Source organism: Lissotriton vulgaris, chromosome 4_1, assembly GCF_964263255.1.
Source record: "Lissotriton vulgaris chromosome 4_1, aLisVul1.2, whole genome shotgun sequence".
NCBI lineage: Eukaryota > Metazoa > Chordata > Amphibia > Caudata > Salamandridae > Lissotriton > Lissotriton vulgaris.
This window is the reverse complement of record NC_141691.1, coordinates 567,439,168-567,459,500: the sequence shown is the minus strand read 5'-3', so window position 1 is coordinate 567,459,500 and position 20,333 is coordinate 567,439,168. Positions and strand designations below refer to the sequence as shown.

At 46.9% G+C, this 20,333-nt stretch overlaps 1 protein-coding gene across 3 annotated transcripts in view; it reads left to right on the top strand.

Moving 5' to 3' along the window:
- TRANK1 (tetratricopeptide repeat and ankyrin repeat containing 1) overlaps positions 1 to 20,333 on the top strand; it is a 1,005,982-nt gene that overhangs the window by 820,802 nt on the left and 164,847 nt on the right. For all 3 annotated transcript variants that reach the window (XM_086964756.1, XM_086964757.1, XM_086964755.1), the window contains one exon: positions 15,315 to 18,283. In XM_086964756.1, coding sequence (XP_086820882.1) covers positions 15,315 to 18,283 — 2,969 coding nt within the window. The remainder of the gene's footprint in view (positions 1 to 15,314; positions 18,284 to 20,333) is intronic.

Below are 20,333 nucleotides of genomic sequence, written 5' to 3'. Positions count from 1 at the left end.
CACCCTGTGCATACGGTGGGGGTGACCTCAACAAGTAAGACAACAGAGGATCGTTTTCGTGATCCTCTACTATCTTAGCTGTACTCAATGGCAAGGCAAGATAGCACTTGTCTATCGCTAAATTACGCTCTCTATTGGCCACCTCCATTGCTTTCTCAGACTCGTTGAGTTGCAGCTGCTTAGCAGACTGTTCTAAAGTCAACTCTTGCTCTTTCTGTTCTTTCTTCAACTTCTTAATTTCTCTCTGTTTAGATTCTTTTCGCCAATAACGGAAAGAATCAAACATTGCCGGCCGGGCTTTCTTCTTAAACAATTTCATTTCCAAATTATCAAGGACTTCGGGTTCAAAACTACCATGTAGTGGCCAACTAAGGACACCGTCTTTCTCCGTATATCGGATCCACACCTCATTATAAGATATTGGACCCACACCAATCTTACAATACAAATCATAAAGAGGAGTTCCAATCGGAGGAACCAGACATGAGTCCTCCAACCGGGAATCACTGTTGCAACCAAAACACGACAACATACAATTCTTCCGACTTACCATTTTATAATCCGGAACACAGAACAAACGAAAACACAAACAAAAGGGTGTGCACTCGAACCAAGAACTTAGGCCTACCAAAGCGAACAAATGTATCGATACCCAAACTAAACCAAAGGATTATCGTTACCAGAACAACCAGTGATAATCTTACGATACCAAACCAAACCAAGAACTAAAAAGGATTATCCAAACAGGAGCAACCCTTACGAAATAACCAACAAGCAACCACTTAATACTTAACTGAGGCACTGAAGACGTCACCAAGGAGAAACCCGTCACGTCTCGCCGTACTAAGGACTGCACCTCGGGTCCAAGACAGGGCGACAGTCAAGGCAACGGACCACTGCAGCCGTCCGAACGGGAACCCTCGTGGAAGAGAACGTCGGGCCACTTTTACGATATGCCGGGATCGATGAAGTGGGGCGCCTCCCTCAGGAATCTTCACACGAAGCTTCTCGAACTCTTCAGGCTTTTGGACCGGTACCGAATGACGTCGCCCCACGTTGGGCGCCAATTGGAGTTCTGGACTTTTTTGGTTCCGTCCAGAGGTGTCAGGGACAACACCCAAAGACCCCTGAGTTCTACCTGTCTCGGTGCACAAATAAACAGAAACACGGGCTTCTCGATGGTGGCGTCAAAGACCAAAGGTTTATTACTGCAGGGACACAGAAGTCACAGAAACTACACACGGGCAGTATCTAGGAGCCTGTTCGATTTGTACAAAGTGGGTTGCTCCTTATATACTAAATTTTAGGCTTGGGGCAAATTCTTTACGTGTTAGTACATTTCTAAAACCTTTGGGTCCTAAACAATAAATATTTGGCGTTGCACAGGAATCGTCAACAATATCTGATGTCAAAACATTACGAACGAGGGGTTCCTACTATTCCATCATAATCCCATGTCAACTTTACATTCAAGAGCCGGACCGCCTCATCGTAAATTTCGTCACCTCCCCCTAATAAAGGCCCAGAAGGAAAGGAGCAGAGCCAGGTGCAGAAGATAGAAAAGCAGGATAAGAGATGTTTGTGGGTCGTAAATGGGCAAGGCTACCAGCTTCGGCCGCCTAATCATGATCAGGCCAACGAACACGAGAACCAGTATAACAGGACTGTCCTCAGGCAGAGGAGGCAGTTTCTGTCGAGTCATGTAGCCATGGCGTTTTCTGTCTTAAGGTGCACGTGTCACTAGAGAGGTGAATTCCGGCCAAAGCCTACGTGTCCTTAATTGAAATGAAGTGATCAGAGGTCATTGCGTGTCCATTGACTATGTGAGGGCAAGAAATACAAAATGGCTGCCGTAATCTAAGATGGATGCCATGGGTAGATTAGTAAATGTGCTTGTAACAGGAGTGCTCTTGCTCGTAGCATAGCGAAAACACCAGGATATGCTAAATGGATCATTTGCGGTTCACTGATACCAAAATTATGTATTTACGACAATATTGAAAACACGGGTTCAAATCGTCACGGAACCTCAGTCCTGCGAACCGATATCTAGGGTTAAGGTAATCCCTTTGAGGTCCCTAGTTTCATGGCACTAGTGTTGGTTTTTATCATAGCTGCGCGTTTCTGGCGCCGAAAAGCTGTGTATAAGAACTGACGTTAGCACGCGAAGGCAGCATCTAAGTACTCCGGCGACGTCATCCCAACAACGGACGCGGAGCCACAGACGGTGCCTACCGACGCGCAGGGGTACTGTGCGCAAAAGTTTCCAGATCCAGACTGACGCCTGGGGATATTCTAAGGTAAGAAATCTAATACTAACTACCGTTTCTTACAGATATATCGTTACCGAAGGTAAGTAACTTGTGCAACTACGCCATGGACGCCATTCCATTTCAAACCTGGATAGAGGTTAATGAGGTGCATCTTGTATCTTACAAGCTAAGACTTCTTTTGTCTGTGAAGCCCATTTATTTATTACTCAAAAGAAGCTTTTGGTTACATGCACTTTTTTTTTCAAGGAGAGCATCATAGCCTCAAGATTTTAGACTAGGTCCTCCTGTTCATTAACTACCATTGTCTAGCACACACAACTACTATTCCCTGCCAAGTGCATACCAGACACGTAGTCACATAGTATTTTTTGCTTTCTATAACTTTATAGTCACATGCCTTCAAGACACTTGAAACTAAACAGGGCATATCATTCTCAGGTTTCAGATGCAGTATTTCACCATAACATTCGCCCTAAGAAACCCTATGCAAGTGTCCTAATTTGAATAACAATTAAGTATTGATTTGGTCAGTAAATGCCCAATATGATGTAAACCTTTTCAATCTGTGTGCATATTATCACATTGTTTTGATAAACAGTGCTAAAGACAGTAAAACCCCACATGTGCCATTATCAGCATTACCCCAGGTGTGGTATGTTAACTAAAAGTCCGTGGGTGATGGACATAAAGCCTGGTCCAGTCACCGGTTCCTGTATTACCATTTGTATCCCTTGAGTCTTACACAAGAAGAGCTACCTTTCTTACTGTAGATTCAATGATTTTTAGTAGTAGGTTCTTCATGTTCATAGTGGTTAATTATCTAGAGATTTTCTACTGTGGTTTATCTGTTTTCTTTGGTAATTCTAACAGGATAGCACAACAGGAGGTGGAAGGCGGCACACGCACACACTTCAACTACTATTTCCTTTCCTATCTGGGCTGTGCTGCTTCTCCACAGGCAACAGAAATTTTCATCATGTCTTGCTAGTGGCTTTCCAAATCCTGGACTTGGGCAACAAACCAGTGGTATCTATAGAACACCTAAAGATAGAAATGTTAACAAAATACCACAGCAAGAGTACAGTACAGCCATGGAAAAGGGGATATCAATTAAGAAACAAAAAAGTATTGACTTTTTTTCTAAAAAAGAGAAGTCAGGGTTTCAGTCTTAAATCCAGGAGTAAGGAGTTTAACAGCTCATTGCCAACAGCTGAGAATGTCAATTTTCCTCCCCACAGTAAGTGGATTTTAGGGACCAAGAGGATCCCAACATTTTCAGAACTCAAGATTTGAGCTGGACTATAAATGGAGACCGACTCTCTCAACTAGACTTTGCGCTTCCACAAACCAAATTTAAATGTCAAACACAGAAGTTAAAGTGCAGTTCTTTTACCATTTGAAAGCTAATGCTAGGAGGGCATGCCCACAGCGATGCTGCTGAATGTACTTATATTGAGCACACAGTGTGAGCCTCCTGCAGGTGAGCAAGCCCTCAGTGCAGAAGAAGGCCTACTGGCCGTAGTCTAATTTAGAGAGAATCATAGAGCCTACAATACACTGATGATGGGCTGTAAAACAGCTAAAGCTTTTTTCAGCTGATGTGAGCATAAGAAAGCAGGCTGAGTACAAAGCTAAAATGTGTCTAACTGATTTTGAAGTTAGGGGGGCTTGCTAGTAAAGGAAGTGAGAATTCTGAAAAGGATAGGCTGAGACGGAGTTCATTATTTTCACCACAGTGACTGACAAAGTCCAAGTAGCAATTTTGCAGTACTACTGCAATTCAGTTTAAGACCAATGTAATAACTGGCACTTCCTTGAGACTATATTTTTGTGTCTTTAAGATCGTTAGACCTTTACAAGTTAGCAGCCAGAGACATGGTTCACGGCGTGCCTTTCTGAGAGTTTCTCCTGGTGAATGTTAGGGAGAAAAAAATCAAAATCTTCCAAGTAACTGAATAAAGGAATTTTTCTCTTCCTGTCCCATTATATCTCTCAGTGGCATTTGGTACTCTGGATCATGCTCGACTTCCTCCTTGAAATCAGTGGTTTGAGCTCCTGACCAAGCTTTTATGTGGTTTTCTTTTTTCCTACAAGAAAAGTCACAAAACTTGTATTCTTCTCCTTTGAATCTCAAACCATTTATTATGTGATCTCATGTGATTTGCCTGGTACTCCTGTTAAATGTTCATATTATGCACTTCTCTAGCTGATCAATTCTGAAGGCATACATTCAATTCATATGAGGTTATGCCAGATCTATCAATGCGTAAATGGTTTTGAGGATATAATTGGTTTGGTTATCACCATCCTATACAATATAAAGGAGTGGGCAGAAATGTAATGCAACCAAAACATACACTATTTTACTGTGTCCCAAGCATGTCTCCATAACCTCTGTAATTTGCATGCCATTAGCAGCTTTGCATGGGCATTCTTGCAAAGTTTTGTTGAAGCTGAAAGTTTTGGGTTTTTTCTGAACTTACATCCTCGACTGAATCTTAATATTGATACTATGCCCTGAGATTGCTGGTTCATGCTGCATCAGGTCTGCACGATGCTACATTTCCTACAATTGGACTTCCATGATGTGGTTTTGGATAGTGTTTTAAATTCCAAACGTGATTGGATTAGTGAATTTTGTGGGGGGATCTCTTAAATATGACTAAAGCATTTACAACACTTCCAAAAAGTATTTGATGTTTATTTGTGGTCTAAGAAAGCAAGGTCCTACATCCAAAATCAAAAGTCCATTTACTGGCTTCCATTTGGGGTAACAGTGAGCGCTAACATCTTGCACCTGTTGTATAAGTGATTATATGGTTTATTTAGTTGACTAACTATCTGCTTATGATCAGAGTGGAACCTGAAAGTCAAATGAGATGGCCTCTCTTGTAGCACTCTCCTGCCATTTTACCAGAAGCCAACAATGCAGGAAGGGCTCGGATCACATGTTTGTCATCCAAGGTCATAAGTTGCTGGTAGTCTAAACACTTTATTCATAAAAGTTTGAATTGTAATTATCAGTTATAAGGAAGAATATGTGAAAACACATCAAACATTTAACCATATACAGTCATCAGTGTAAGCAGCCACACATCTATCATTTATTCCACAATATCTGTTTTTATTTATTTCAGAAAGAACACCACGTTAAGATTAATGTTTCAGTATTTAAGGAAGTCTGGCATAGTAAGGGAACTAAAGCAAAAGGAACATATAATGGATGGAATGCTGACCAATGGAAACATTCACCCCCATTCACAAGGATCTGGGTTTAATCCATGTTCTTTTGCTCACCACGCCACCCCAGTTTGGACCCAGCTATATGCAAATCAGTTCTGAACCTGCTCCTTATTGGAACAGTGCAGTCTGAATTGCCAAGCCAGGTCTTTCCTGGACCAGAAACAAGCATCCTGAGAACGGTTTCGGGGCATCGCTCCATATCAGCCAGGCTAGCTTGAATCCAGTGAGGCAGTGAGCACGGTACCCACGTCTGGGCATACCCTTCCCACTTAGGGCAGTGAAAGCCTAAGTAAGGGAACTAGGCAGGGATGCTCACTCTTGCCAATAATTGTTGCCATGGCACTTGAACCCTTGGCGCCTGGATTAGGATCCCATGGTAAGAGGCTAGTGGTGGTAAGAGACACAGGAAGAGTTGATTTCATTGTACGCTGATGATGTACTAACACAGTGGCAACAATGCCGAGACTTCTTCATATCATTCAGCTATTCTGGAAATATGTGGCATACTATGTAAATGAGGACAAATCTCACCTATGTTCGTTGTCTGGACGAAAATTCCCTGCTGCAAGTCACAAACGAGTACTTCTGATATTTGAGCATCTATTTCACAAGAAATGTTGGAAGATTTCTATGAGGGAATTTATGTACGCCACTGGCCAAGTTGAAAGAGGATTTCTTTGCTTTACAAGATCAACCAGCACTTACAATTGACCTACATGCCATGGGAGATAAGAGATACCCGCCAGCTCCATATAAGAAAAGACTAGATCACCCACTGTGGCAAATATCCAGACTATAGTCATTGATTGGAAGGATGTGACAAAACTCTTAGGAAGGGAGGGCATGATGGTGAAGGAAACACCATTATGGGACAGTGACTCTTTAGCAGAGGAGGGTGAGCTATAGAGGTTTATCAGCTGAAACCTTATAGGAGTTAGCAATATGAATATCAACTGGCAGACAAAGAAATTTTCAGGTATATGCAAGTCAAAGATGCACTCCCTGCCCACATTAAGAATGTACAAATATAGACAACGTTTCCCCATTGAAAGTCAAAATGCTAGATTTGCCTCTGCAGAAAAAGAGCATATCGTTTATCGACATAAAAGTCTCTGTAATGCGCCAGGCACTCTTGAAATTAAAGACCAACTAGGAAACGGATGGTGGGGAGTTTGAAGAGTAGAGGACTGAACTGTTAAGATCCCCCCATGAAGTGGTATTAAGGCTAGAATTTAGGTTGATCCAGCTGTGCATATTGCAGATCGTATTATAATAGAGTAATGCTACAAAAATGGGGAAAATAGCTCCGGACAAATGTGGTAGGGGCTGTGGAAATACAGGATCTTTTGTTCATACACTGTGGTGCTGCAAAGGTATAAGGTCATATTATGGTGGAGTAAAGAGGTGTTTAGAGTTGGTGACAGGGGCTCAAACAGAAGACGAAGCTAAAGAATTCCTGCTTAAAATATGGAACGAATGGGCCCATCAAAATATTTAAAATTTATTGTGATATTGGTAAAAAATAATGGCTGCATAGCCAGAACGTGGGGGACATGCGTCCATCAAATATAAAAGAATGTAAAATTGGTATGTACTGGTGCAGGCTTGCCAAGAATCAGGTGTACGATGGATGAGAGTGCCTGAGGAAATGGACAAAATTTTGGCAACCTTACCAGCTATACAATACTTGCCCTGGGCGTAGTTCTTCTTCACGCAACTCTGTGAAATGCCACAAAAACTTTGCCAGGCTCTGCGGAGTTCCACCAACAACAGAGTTTAAGTTGCGCTGCTCGCACTGATTTTTAGTGCCGGGAGTGTTCCCCAAGCTGAAAAATCAGCGCAAAAGGCACTATATATAGCACCAGAGTTTGGACCCAGCTATATGCAAATCAGTTCTGAACCTGCTCCTTATTGACTTTCTACTCGAGCTGCAGCTTCCTCAACGTAAGCAGCAGATCTCTCAATGTGAGTGGTCGCGCCCTGCCTTGACTTCCCACGTTGATAATTCTCCCCGGAAGGAGGTCTAGCGCATATATAACATTGGTGAGCCACTCAATAGAAAAAACTCTTCTTCGCGTCACTTTCCGGAGTTGCAGAATGCAGCACGGAGTGCTGATTAGTCAAAGCTCCACAAACTCAACTGGCAGAGCTGAATTCTTCCCCTACCCCTTCTAAATACATAAAAAATGAAAGAGTTGTGCTTTTTGGGTGCAACAGGGGCGATGAGAGAAGATGCACTGCCTTTTGGACTAAGAAAGGCCCAGCTGTATTGATCATGAATTTTGGTAAACAACACGCAGATTTTAACTTTGATGGGGGTGTTTGATCGAATCTTGTTTGAATGCGCTGAACAAAAATGTTAGGAAATATTTTTTTATAAAAGGATGTCTGGTATGAACAATATGGTAAATAACTTAATGCAAAAAATAAATCTCATTTCTAAGAAGGCAACTTGTGAAAATTCTGCCATCAGTTCTTACTCCCAGCTCATTGGTTTCTTTCCTATTGGTAGATTTGATTTTCTTTGTGGAAGTTCAAAGCTGAGAGCTCCGATTAAAGTTTATCAGATCCAGCATTTCTGTGAGATCCTCCTTTTTGAGGACTACGAGTTAGCCAAGGGGTAGGCGAGCTAATCGCCATGGTCTTCGCTTTTGGTTGTCTTTGTCTCTAACCATTCTTGGTAAAAGTAATCCTTAATTGCCAAGATCTGGCTCTGTAGTTATTGGGCATGCTAAATATTTTGTGTGAAGTGGTCAATGCTGCACAAATGAGCGTATTCAGTGAGTAAGTATCATGCACACTACTAATGCAGAGAACAACAAACTGGCCAATGGGAACACTAGGACAGCATTATTGCACGTAGTTAATGGTGAGCTGATAGGAAAGCATCTAACCTGCATCCAAACTGCTTACTAAGTCCTTTCCAATGATCATTTTGTTCCGTTTGCCTACTGAATTCATTCAATTTAGTATAAACGTTTGATTACATGAGATAATGGTTCTCATGATCTGATGAATAGGCAAGTCATGTTACTGCTGAAGATTATGTCCTTTGCAAATGAACGCTTGCAGTCAATTCCTTTACTACATCTGAGAGATAGTCATATGACACTCTCTCTTGCTCAGACTTTGGTTTCAAATTTTAGATTTGAGGTCTCATTCAGTAAGCCTTATATCTGCTATTGGCTTAATACGACAATGGCTACTGTTTTAGCGACCTCTCTCATTCAAGAAACTAGGCCTCTCGCTCTTTCATTCCTCTGTTGCCTGCCCTTTTGACTCCTGGTGGGTATGTGTACTTCAGTCAGTACTCAGCATTTTTTCAGCAACTGTATGTCTCCTCAATAGTCTTCTGCTTGTTCTGGGTGTAAGGGCTTCACTGCTTTAGTGAGTGTGCTTGCTTCTTGCCCTTGCTGGTAGGTCGCTCCCCCACCACACAGCTCCGCCTTTGTGTCCTGCCCCTGCCCCAGCTGCCGCTGCTGTAGGAGTTGAGGCCCTCCTCCACCCGCAGGCTACCACCTGTGCCTCATCCCTGGTGGCCAGTGGTAGGTCTTAGGTTTATATCACTGTCGCTGTCTGTCTGTCTTCCCTGTATTGCCCATACTGTCTTCTGGTGTCTGTGACCGCTGTTGCCTGTCTACCCCCTGTGCCTGCATTCTTATCTGTGCCCATTCTCTTGCCTTCTGCTCCCCTGATTGCACTCGTTTTTTTTGCCTTCTGCTCCCCTGATTGCACTCGTTTTTTTGCCTTCTGCTCCCCTGATTGCACCCGTTTTTCTGGCCTCTGCTCCCCTGATTGCACTCGTTTTTTTGCCTTCTGCTCACCTGATTGCACCCGTTTTTCTGGCCTCTGCTCCCCTGATTGCACTCGTTTTTCGTGCCTTCTGCTCCCGTGATTGTACCCGTTTTCCTTGCCTCTGCTCCCCTGATTGCACTAGTTTTTCTTGCCTTCTGCTCACCTGATTTGCGCTCGTTTTTCTTGCCTTCTGCTCCCCTGATTGCACTAGTTTTCTTGCCTCTGCTCCCCTGATTGTACCAGTTTTTCGTGCCTTCTGCTCCCCTGATTGCACTCCTTTTTCTTGCGCTCTGCTCCCCTGATTGTACTCGTTTTTCTTGCCTCTACTCCCCTTTGTGCCCTCTGTACCACTCGTTTCCCCCCGTTTTTAGTGGCCTTTCTGCCCTTTCTTGGGACCTTTGTGCCTTTGTGCCACTCGTTTCCCCCCGTTTTTTGTGACCTTTCTGCCCTTTCTTGTGACCTTTCTGCCTCTGTGCCACTCGTTTCCCCCTGTTTTCTCTGACCTTTTCTGCCCTTTCTCGTGACCTTTCTGCCTCGGTGCCACTCGTTTCCCCCCGTTTTCTCTGACCTTTTCTGCCCTTTCTCGTGACCTTTCTGCCTCGGTGCCACTCGTTTCCAACCGTTTTTTGTGACCTTTCTGCCCTTTCTTGTGACCTTTCTGCCTCTGTGCCACTCATTTCCCCCCGTTTTTGTGACCTTTTCTGCCCTTTCTTGTGCCTCTGTGCTACTAGTTTCCCCCCATTTTTTGTGACCTTTCTGCGCTTGTTTGTGACCTTGGACCCTGCTTGCAGGCAGCTCGCCCACACGCCGCTGCTCGTCACCTGACTGCCTGGTTCCCTGTCCTTGCTGCCTCCTTGTTTCCTGGGCTTTTCCCTCCCCTCTGCCCTGTGCACCAGTTCCCCCCGCCGCTCCCGATCTGACCCTTTCCCGCGCTGCATCCCTGCAGCCCTGCCCCCCCTGCACACCCATTCGCCTCCCCGCTCCCGCCTCCCAGCTGCTCTTCCCTCCCAAGCCATCTCATATGCAGGCCGTGAAGCAGCCACGCAGCGGAGGCGCGCCGCTGGCGCCGAATCCGCGCCTGGACCGCGCCCAGCGCCAGAACCACTGGACCCCACGAACGCCACAACACCAGAATCCACTACGACGCCAGCACCCTCCTCGCACTCAACGCCGGCCAAAACCACACCTGCTTCCAGGCCGCCCTGAAATGGACCCACGGACCCTTCTCCTGCCACACCTGCAGCTTCACCTGCGACAGAGCCACCAAACCTCCAAGGACTGGACCCAACCACCTCCGCTGCATACTCCTCAACACCCGCTCCGCACGCTGTCGAGCTCTGGGATCTGCTCGACACCTCCGCCCCAGACGTGGCCTTCCTGACCGAGACCTGGTGGAACGACTGCTCGGTGCCCGACATCGCCATAGCCATCCCGGACGGCTACAAGATCACCCGCAGGGATCGCGCCAACGGAATCGGAGGAGGAATAGCCATCGTCCACAAGTCCACCCTCAAGGTCGCCACCCACGCAGATGACACCCTCAACACCGCCGAACACCTTCACTTCCGGATCCACACCGACCCCAACACCACCCTCAGAAGAACACTCCTCTACAGACCCCCCCCGGGACTCCGGGCTCAGTTCAGCGACTCATCACCGACCTCGCCAGCACCCACGCACTCGCCTCCACGCACTGCATCCTCCTCGGGGACCTGAGCTTCCACCTCGAGAACAACAACAACGCCAACTCCGCCATCCTGATCGACCACCTCGTCAACCTGGGCCTCAGACAACTCGTCACCGCCGCCGGCCACGCGCTGGATCCCGTCTTCTCCACAGGCTCCCACGTCGCCTTCGACCACACCACTGAACTCCACTGGAACGACCACCGCTGCATCATTTCACCTTCAAGAAACCAACCATGCACCACCGCACCCAACAGCTGCCTCGCCGCTGCTGGAGTAAAGTCACCGAAGACCAGCTGATCACCTCCCTCGCCAAGAACCCACCCACCGACCCCACTAACCCCTACGCCGCAGCCCGAAACCTCAGACAGTGGATCGACGACTGCGCCAACACCCTCGCCCTGCTCAAGAAACCCTCCCAACAGCCACGCCAACAAGAGAGCCACCTGGTTCACCGACGAGCTCCAGACCTCTAAACGCGCATGCCGGAAACTGGAGAAGACATGGCTCCACGAACGCACACGGGACAACCATGCAGCCCACAAGGACGCCACCCGCAGACACCACCACCACCTCATCAGATTAGCCAAGAGATCCACCTTCAAAGACCGCTTGGATAACAACGCACACAACAGCAAAGAGCTCTTCAACATCGTAAAGGAACTCTCCAACCCCAGCGCCAGCGACATCCCGCCCTCACAAGAACCTTGCGACTCACTAGCCATCTTCTTCCACCGCAAGATCGCTGACATCCACAACAGCTTCAATACCACGACCGCCCCGACTACCCCAGACTCCACCTCCCCTGTGAACACCATCAGCACCAACCGCCTAACCTCCTGGTCCAACGTCAACGACGACGAGACACGCAAGGTATGAACTCCATCCACTCAGGATCTCCGTCTGACCCGTGCCCACACCACATATTCAACAAAGCAGATGCAGCCATCGCACCCAAACTACGGAAGGTCATCAACATCTCCTTCGAAACAGCGACATTCCCGGAAAGCTGGAAACAAGCCGAAATCAACGCCCTCCTCAAAAAGCCCAAAGCGGACCCCAAGGACCTCAAGCACTTACGGACCATCTCCCTGCTCCCTTTCCCGGCAAAGGTCATCGAGAAAATAGTCAACATGCAACTGGCCCGCCACCTCGAAGACAACAACATCTTGGACCACGAAACCACAGCACCGAGACAGCCCTCATCGCCGCCACAGACGACATCAGGCGCCAACTAGACAACGGCGAAACATCAGCCCTTATCCTCCTGGACCTGTCAGCCGCCTTCGACACGGTCTGCCATCGCACTCTGAAGACACGCCTCCTAGAAGCGGGAATCCAAGAGAAGGCTCTACACTGGACCACATCCTTCCTCTCCGGCAGAACCCAGAGCATCCGCCTCCCACCCTTCCGATCCGAAGCCACCGACATCATCTGCGGCGTCCCCCAGGGCTCATCCCTCAGACCAAAGCTGTTCAACGTCTACATGGCCCCCCTCGCACAAGTGGCCTGCCATCACGACCTCAACATCATCTCCTACGCTGATGACACCAAGCTCATCCTCTCCCTCACCAAGGACCCATAAACCGCCAAAACCAACCTCCTCGAGGGAATGAAGACCGTCGCCGATTGGATGAGGAGCAGCCGTCTGAAGCTGAACTCGGACAAGACGGAGGTCCTCATCCTCAGACCCACCCCCTCAGCCTGGGACGACTCCTGGTGGCCGCCCACACCGGGAACAGCACCAACACCCACCGACCATGAACGCAATCTAGGATTCATCCTCTAGTCCTCCCTCTCCATGTCTAAGCAGGTCAACGCTGTCTCCTCCTCCTGCTACAACACCCTCCACATGCTCCGCAGGACCTACAAGTGGATCCCGACCGAAACAAGAAGAACGGTGACACGGGCCCTCGTCAGCAGCAGACTGGACTACAGCAACGCACTCTACGCAGGAATCCCAGCCAAACACCTACGACAACTACAACGTAACCAAAACGCCTCCGCCCGACTGATCGTCAACGTACCCCGCCGCAGCCACATCACCCCCCACCTGTGAGACCTACACTGGCTCCCCGTCGACAAGAGGATCACTTTCAAGCTGCTCACCCACGCACACAAAGCACTCCACAATGCCGGACCAGCCTACCTGAACAGCAGACTCAGCTTCCACTCCCCCACCCACCAGCTCCGCCCGCCAGCCTCGCCCTCGCCGCTGTCCCCCGCATCCAACGAACGACCTCCGGCGGCAGATCCTTCTCCTACCTCGCCGCCAAGACCTGGAACACCCTCCCTACCCACATACGGCAGACCCAAGACCTACTCACATTCAGAAGACTCCTCAAAACCTGGCTCTTCGAGAAGTAGCAACACCCCTCTCCCCTCAGCGCCTTGGGACCCTTACGGGTAAGTAGAGCGCTTTACAAGTACTCTGATTGATTGATTGATTGTGTTTTAGCTTGCTGATTCCGTAAGGGGCTGTCATTTGAAAATGAATTAAAAGGTTTTAGTGATACCCAAGTTGAGGAGGGCCTCCAGTAAAAGATGCAATTTTTTAACAGTGTCTGACGTCCTCACTTTCTATTGTAAATCACACAAAACAAGGCAGCATCCTGTATAGGACTGTGACATTTCACATAGCTGTATTTACAACAAGGGGTGGTGAGGGACAGAGTCTCTGAATTAAGCAGAAAGCTCTCACCCAGTCAAGAGATCAGGGCTAGATCCAACACCGTTTTTTAGCTCACTGCACCATCCCAGTTTCAGAACCTGGCTGTATGCAAATTAGTCTGTTCCTGTCCCAGTGCATGATGGGAACAGGGCAAACCAAACTACAAAAGCCAATTCTTACACTGGGAAGGAAACAAGCTCCCGGGGACCGGTTTCTGGCATTACAGCCGTCTTCGGCCCGGTTTGCTTGAATCCTGATGGTGCAATGAGCAAGGGTCTCACATCTGAGAATACCCTTCCACGCTTAGGGTGGACAAAAATATTTACAACAAGGGGTGGTGAGGGACAGAGTCTCTGAATTAAGCAGAAAGCTCTCACCCAGTCAAGAGATCAGGGCTAGATCAGGGCTAGATCCAACACCGTTTTTTAGCTCACTGCACCATCCCAGTTTCAGAACCTGGCTGTATGCAAATTAGTCTGTTCCTGTCCCAGTGCATGATGGGAACAGGGCAATCCCCGGTAGCTTGTCTCCTTTCTGGTAAAGAATTGGCTTGGTAGTTTAGTCTGCCCTGTTCCCATGATGCACTGGGCCAGGGACAGACTGATTTGCATATAGCCAGGTTCTGAGCTGGGATGGGGCAGTGAGATAAATAACGGTGATGGACCAAGCCCTGATCTTTGGACTGGGTAAGAGTGGTCTGCTCAATTCAGACACTCTGTTCATCACCACCCCCTTTTGTAAATCGATTTTGGCCACTACAGGTGTGGCAGGGTATACTCAGACATGAGTCCCTTTCTCACTGCTCCATCAGGATTCAAGCAAGCCGGGCCGAAGACGGCTGAAATGCCAGAAACCGGTCCCCGGTAGCTTGTCTCCTTTCTGGTAAAGAATTGGCTTGGTAGTTTAGTCTGCCCTGTTCCCATGATGCACTGGGCCAGGGACAGACTGATTTGCATATAGCCAGGTTCTGAGCTGGGATGGGGCAGTGAGATAAATAACGGTGATGGATCAAGCCCTGATCTTTGGACTGGGTAAGAGTGGTCTGCTCAATTCAGACACTCTGTTCATCACCACCCCCTTTTGTAAATCGATTTCACATAGCTGTAGCAGTACTTCAAGATCATCGCTAACCCACTCAACAGCTTAAGTGGCGTAGTGTATTGAATTTGAAAATTATAAATAAAACTGATGCGGAGTGGTTGGTGTGCTTAATTCTGAACGCTACGTTTGCATGAGTCACAGTTGCAAAATGTGTTACACACAATTGTGTTTTAATTACTATTTGTAGTACTGGAAAACTCTGGAATGTCACTTTTTATATAAAAAATATTAATGAATCTGGTTTATGGTACCTGCACTGCAAAACTATTGTTACGGGTAATATTAGGTGTGCATGTGGCAAATAAAGTCCTACCTGGCATTTAAATCTGGCCCACTCTTTTCTTTTGTAGGATATTGATTTGAGCAAAAGTAATGTCAGCACGAATCTGTAAACATGCATTGGTGATTATGACTGTAGTCAAAGATTTAGATCTTATTATTGTTTATCCCCAGCTGTTGTACTGTAAATGTTTCATTGTCTTCATTTTCTTAGCTTCAGTTAACTTTTCAACTGAATTTGAGAGCCTTTTTCTTTTTTTCCCCTAGATATCGAGAATTACACCCAGAGTCCAAACTTCCCTACACTACAAATCAGTTTTATTTGGAAGCTGCAGCTGAATATTTGAGGGCAAGTAAACCAGCTAAGATGAATGAAGTTTTATCAGAGCTGGATACTGAAGATCAGTTGATCTTCCTAAAATCTCACAAACGCTATACCCAAGCTGCAGATCTCATGAAGAATAAAGGAAGACATGAAGAAGCTGCCTTGATGATGCGGCAACATGGAGAGCTCTTGGAAGCAGCTAACCTCACCACTAAAACAGAGTTTCGAGTCTCGTGCCTGCTGGCAGCTGTTCGTTGTAGCGTGACAGGTTATAAGATAGTAGACAATGTTGAAAGCATTCTTGAGGAAGTCTTGGAACTGTGTTGGCAAAGACAATTCTCCGGCTACGCAGAAGCAACTCTTATTAACGGAATGCTGAAAAAAGATTGTAGGCTACTCAAAGATGCATTTTATAGATTTAATCGTGCTGGTCACAGTGCTGGCATGGTTGAAGCTCTCTTTGAATTCAGTCATTGTGAGGTTGACAGCTCAATTCTGTTAAAGATGGCAACACTCGGTTTAGATATGCTAGTAAATTTGAGTAAAGCACTTCAGAAAGCATCCAACAATGCGGAGAAAGAAATGGTCAAACTGTGTTTTGAATTTTTTGGGATTTTACAAGTGGATCAAAACCTGTGTCTGATCCCTTTGAATGAGGGTCCAAGAATTTTAGAAATTCTGTCCAGTGCTGGCACTGACTTTGGTAAAAGGAAAAAGAAAGATAGTAATTATTCACTAGATTTAGCAGATGTGACATTTTTGCTGGGAGAACACCTCCTAAAGCGGATGTGTTGCATTGCTCAAAGAGTAATGGACCAGGAGTTTCCTGATGTTTGCCTAAACTTTTTGGTTGGTCTTAATTGTAATGAGAATTGCAAAGATTTTCATCGACCTGTACTAAGGCATGAAGCAAAGTCTATTTTACAACGCAAAGAACAGTTGGCTACTATCAATGGACTGTTATTGCAAGCCATGGATGTGTTTCCAGAAGACCTGCTGTTTGAACATAAAGAAATCACAAATATTTTACCAGCAGATAAGTATTTCTTTTGCAAATCTCTTCTTGATTCATTCTTCCCTAAGCATTTCCACCAGAGAATACTTTCTGAAAACATTCCAGTATGCAAAGAACTTTTGGAATTCAAAAACCAGTTCTCCATGCCTTGTAAGAAGGTGTTGAATGACTACATCAATTTCAGATTTAAGATTGAAAACGCTCGAACACGAAGAGAATCAACTGATTTGTGGTTGGAAGCAATGCATGTTTTCATTTTGTCCTCCCGTTATCCTGAAAGACTTGAGAGCTTCTTTATGCATGAGGAACAAAACTATAACAAAGAATTTAAGTTGGCAGGAGAGGGAAAAAGAATAGATGGCAGATTTGGGATGTTGTTACCGAATGACCAATACAACAAGGGAGACAACAAACACATGTGCTTCATGAGGCTTCTTCAGAATTGCATAGACCAGCTGTATGTTGACAGAAACCCAGAAAACTGTAAAAGACTTTTCTTTAGGTTCATGAATGTGCTAATCAAGAAAAGGCTTGTTCCTGGTATTGGAAATACGGTTATGCTACTGGAATTCCAATTTGTTGTCTGTTGTGCAGTTCTAATGCGCCTTCAGAAGAAACTCTCTGTTTATTTGCCAAAGAGTTACATTGCTCTTCTTCATTTCTGGGAGTTTATGTTCAGTAGCAAAAACAGAAAAACATTGATCAAAGACACATTTTCTATTTTATGGGAGTACACCCCAAAAGATGTAGCCCAAGCAGTAAAAGGGTTTCGATACCATCTCTTTTACCTTGCCAGAGTATTGTGTGGGGAAGAAGATCAGTCATTCAACGTTATTTTGGATGCTTTTAATGATCCAGATTTTATTATCTCTGGTGAAGCTGAGCGGGCAGTTGTGTTGTGCTTAACAATGTTGGTGAATATTGGTGGAGTTTTGGATAAACGAGCATCACGCCTCTTACATTGTAATTTCCTAGAAATAAAGGAGAAACTCCTAGATATGAAGGAGAAATTCCCTTCCAAGGTCCCTGAAAGATTGGTTGAGGTTGTACAAAGTGTAACTGTTGCTACAGATATAGGAGAAATAGTTGAAAGCCTCCAGGAACTCCTAATATTCCGAGATGATGAACATTTGGTCGAGTGCCACTGGAGGTGGGATTCTAACTATGGCAAAGGTGCTGTAAGGGGTATCTTCTTTGAGAAGATTCAACAACGGGTTGAATGTCATCTGGATACTCCAGAGTCGTTTGAGGAACCTTATATGGAACATGAGAAATACTCATATGTAGAAGAGAGAGAAGATCTAATAGCAGCAATTGCCTCTCAGGTGCACCAGAAAGCATGTGTTTTACGAAAATTGGGACATATTTTTCTTCTAGTCTACTTTTGTATGAAGTTAAAGAGAAGAGCATTGTTTCCAAAATTAGAACAACAAGGCAATGAGGATGGCAAGTTGGTACCCTCCAACTTTAAAAAAGCTGATGTTGACCAAACACAGTGTGACATTTGCGGGGTAAAATTTCTACACAACCCTCAAAATTACTTCGGCCAATCTAGGGATGATGCTCATGAAGTTGTGACACCGACAAGCACTGACCTAGAAATGTTCCATGATATAAATCCAGTGGAAAATAGTGTTTCTTACTTCAACCATATTGTTATGGATGATCATAGAACAAAGTTAGCTGCCTACCGTAGATACCTTGATTTTTTTAAACTGAAAGTGGACCCATTTCTACAACAAGGAAATGATGTAATGCAAACCATTGAGCTCATTTCTAAGGATCATCTTGCATCAAAGGAGCATTCACATTTGGTTCAGGAAAAAATCCTGAACTCTAGTAAGAGAATTGCTGATACAGTTGAAGATGTGTACAAGAAAAAGTGTTGGGCTGATGGTAAGAAAGTTCAAACCTACTTTTTTTTAGAGCTTGCATTTATACAATGAAATCACTTATTGTAACATTTGTAATTACTGTATGAAACTTGAAATGACCTCATTCCTTTAAATGATAAACTATAATCAAGCCAATGTAGATATTTCTCTCAATTTCTGAGCATATCCTGTGAAGCAACAATCTTATTTTTGCTTCTAGATTGTTGTTATGAATAAAAGCTACATTAATTTAATATCCAATTATATGCATATCCAGGGTTGAATTGACTGGGGCATGATTCATGGTTCCAGGTGCCAACCTGAGGACTCAACCCAGCTCCAGGTTATTAACTACTTTGTGGCTTGTTCCCCTGCTAGAGAATAATGTACTTGTGAAGTAGCATTTTGGCTAGTATCTACAGCTAGTCACATTTTGGCACCATCCCACAAGTATGCATTAAATGGAAAAATCTTCACTCTGGAGACTTTAACAATAGGCAGAGCTTAGAAGGGGGACTAGTACTATTTAAAATCTTTAAAACGAAGTCAAGATGAAATAATATATCTCCGTTGAACCAATATATCTGAAAGAAACACGTTAGTGTTAGATTCCTTACCTTAGAATATCCCCAGGCGTCAGTCTGGATCCGGAAACTTTTGCGTAGCAGTACCCCTGCGCGTCGGTAGGCGTCGTCTGCAGGCGTCCCCTGCGGCTCCGCGTCCGTCGTCGGCGTTGTGCGCCGTGATGACGTCGCTGGAGTATATAGACGCCGCCTCCGCGCGCTGACGCCAGTTCTTCTTTTTTCCGCGCCAGTGGACGCAGATCTGAAGAGCAGTACTCCGGTCTTTGACCAAGTTTTTCGTTTGTTGTATCTCTATTGTGCCTGTTAGGATGCCTGGGTTCAAGCACTGCGATGACTGTGAGCGCACGATGTCGGTCACAGACCATCACCGCCTCTGCCTCCGGTGTCTGGGCCCCGACCACGACGTGGACTCCTGCGTCGACTGCCGGGCCCTCACCAGCAAGGCTAGACGGGAGCGGTCCCGCAAGCTGCTGGAGCTCCGGGTGTCGGCCCCACGTCGGGACCGGGAGCGGTCCCGGTCCGGCCGGAGGTCGAGAGAGCGTTCGAGGGAGCGGTCGCGGAGCCGCGCCGAGCGTTCCGGAAGTCGGCGCCACTCGTCATCCTCCTCAGGTAAGAAGCACAAGAAGTCGGGGCGTCGTCATCGCACCCCGACTCCCCCCGACGCTCGCGCGATGCGGCCGGGGGTTCGGGTGACCCCAACCCCGCGGCTCCGCGAGAGTCGCCGGCGCGGCCTGCCCCATACCCTCAGGTCCCTGGGCACGGTGCGACGCCTGAGGAGATAGAGGCGTTCCTCATGGCCATGAGGGCCCTGTCTCCTCCGGCGGGTTCCACGGCGCCTGCGGGCCCAGTGAACCCGTCCGGAGGCCCTAGCGGTTCAGCTGACCCTACCTCGACGCCGTCGGATGCTCCGACTCCGGCGCCGCAGACGGCGCCGATACCGGCGCCGCTAGGGCCTTCGGGGTCGGCGCCGGATGGACGTCCATCCGATCCGGCGCCGATTCCATCGGGGTTGCCCCCGGCGCCGCCCCCGCGCGACGCCAGTTCCTCGGTGCCGGCTTCGGGCGGCACTGGGGCTCCGGCGCCGGCTCCGGGCGGCGCCGTCCCCTTACCTTCACCGACGCCGGGCGCGGAGTCGGACCGGCGTCGCTCGACGCCGGGCTCGGCGCCGGTGGGGTCCATTGTCCCCGAGGAGCCGGTCTACATCGTTGACTCCGAATACGGAGATGAAGAGTTCTGTGAAGGTTGGGAGGGGTCCGAGGACCCTCTGTCACGCGAGTGCCAGTTAGACCCGGACTGGACGGGTGACTTGGGGGATGCCAGTGGTCTGGACGACTCTCCTAACCCTGGTTTGATCTCTCCTCCTTCCGTGGCATCGGTGGAGGGAGCTGCATATTCTGTGGTGCTGATGAGGGCTGCCAAGGCCTTACACCTTGAGCTCCCCGTCGCGGCCGTGAGGCCTAACATCCTCACTGAGGTCTTCAAACCGCA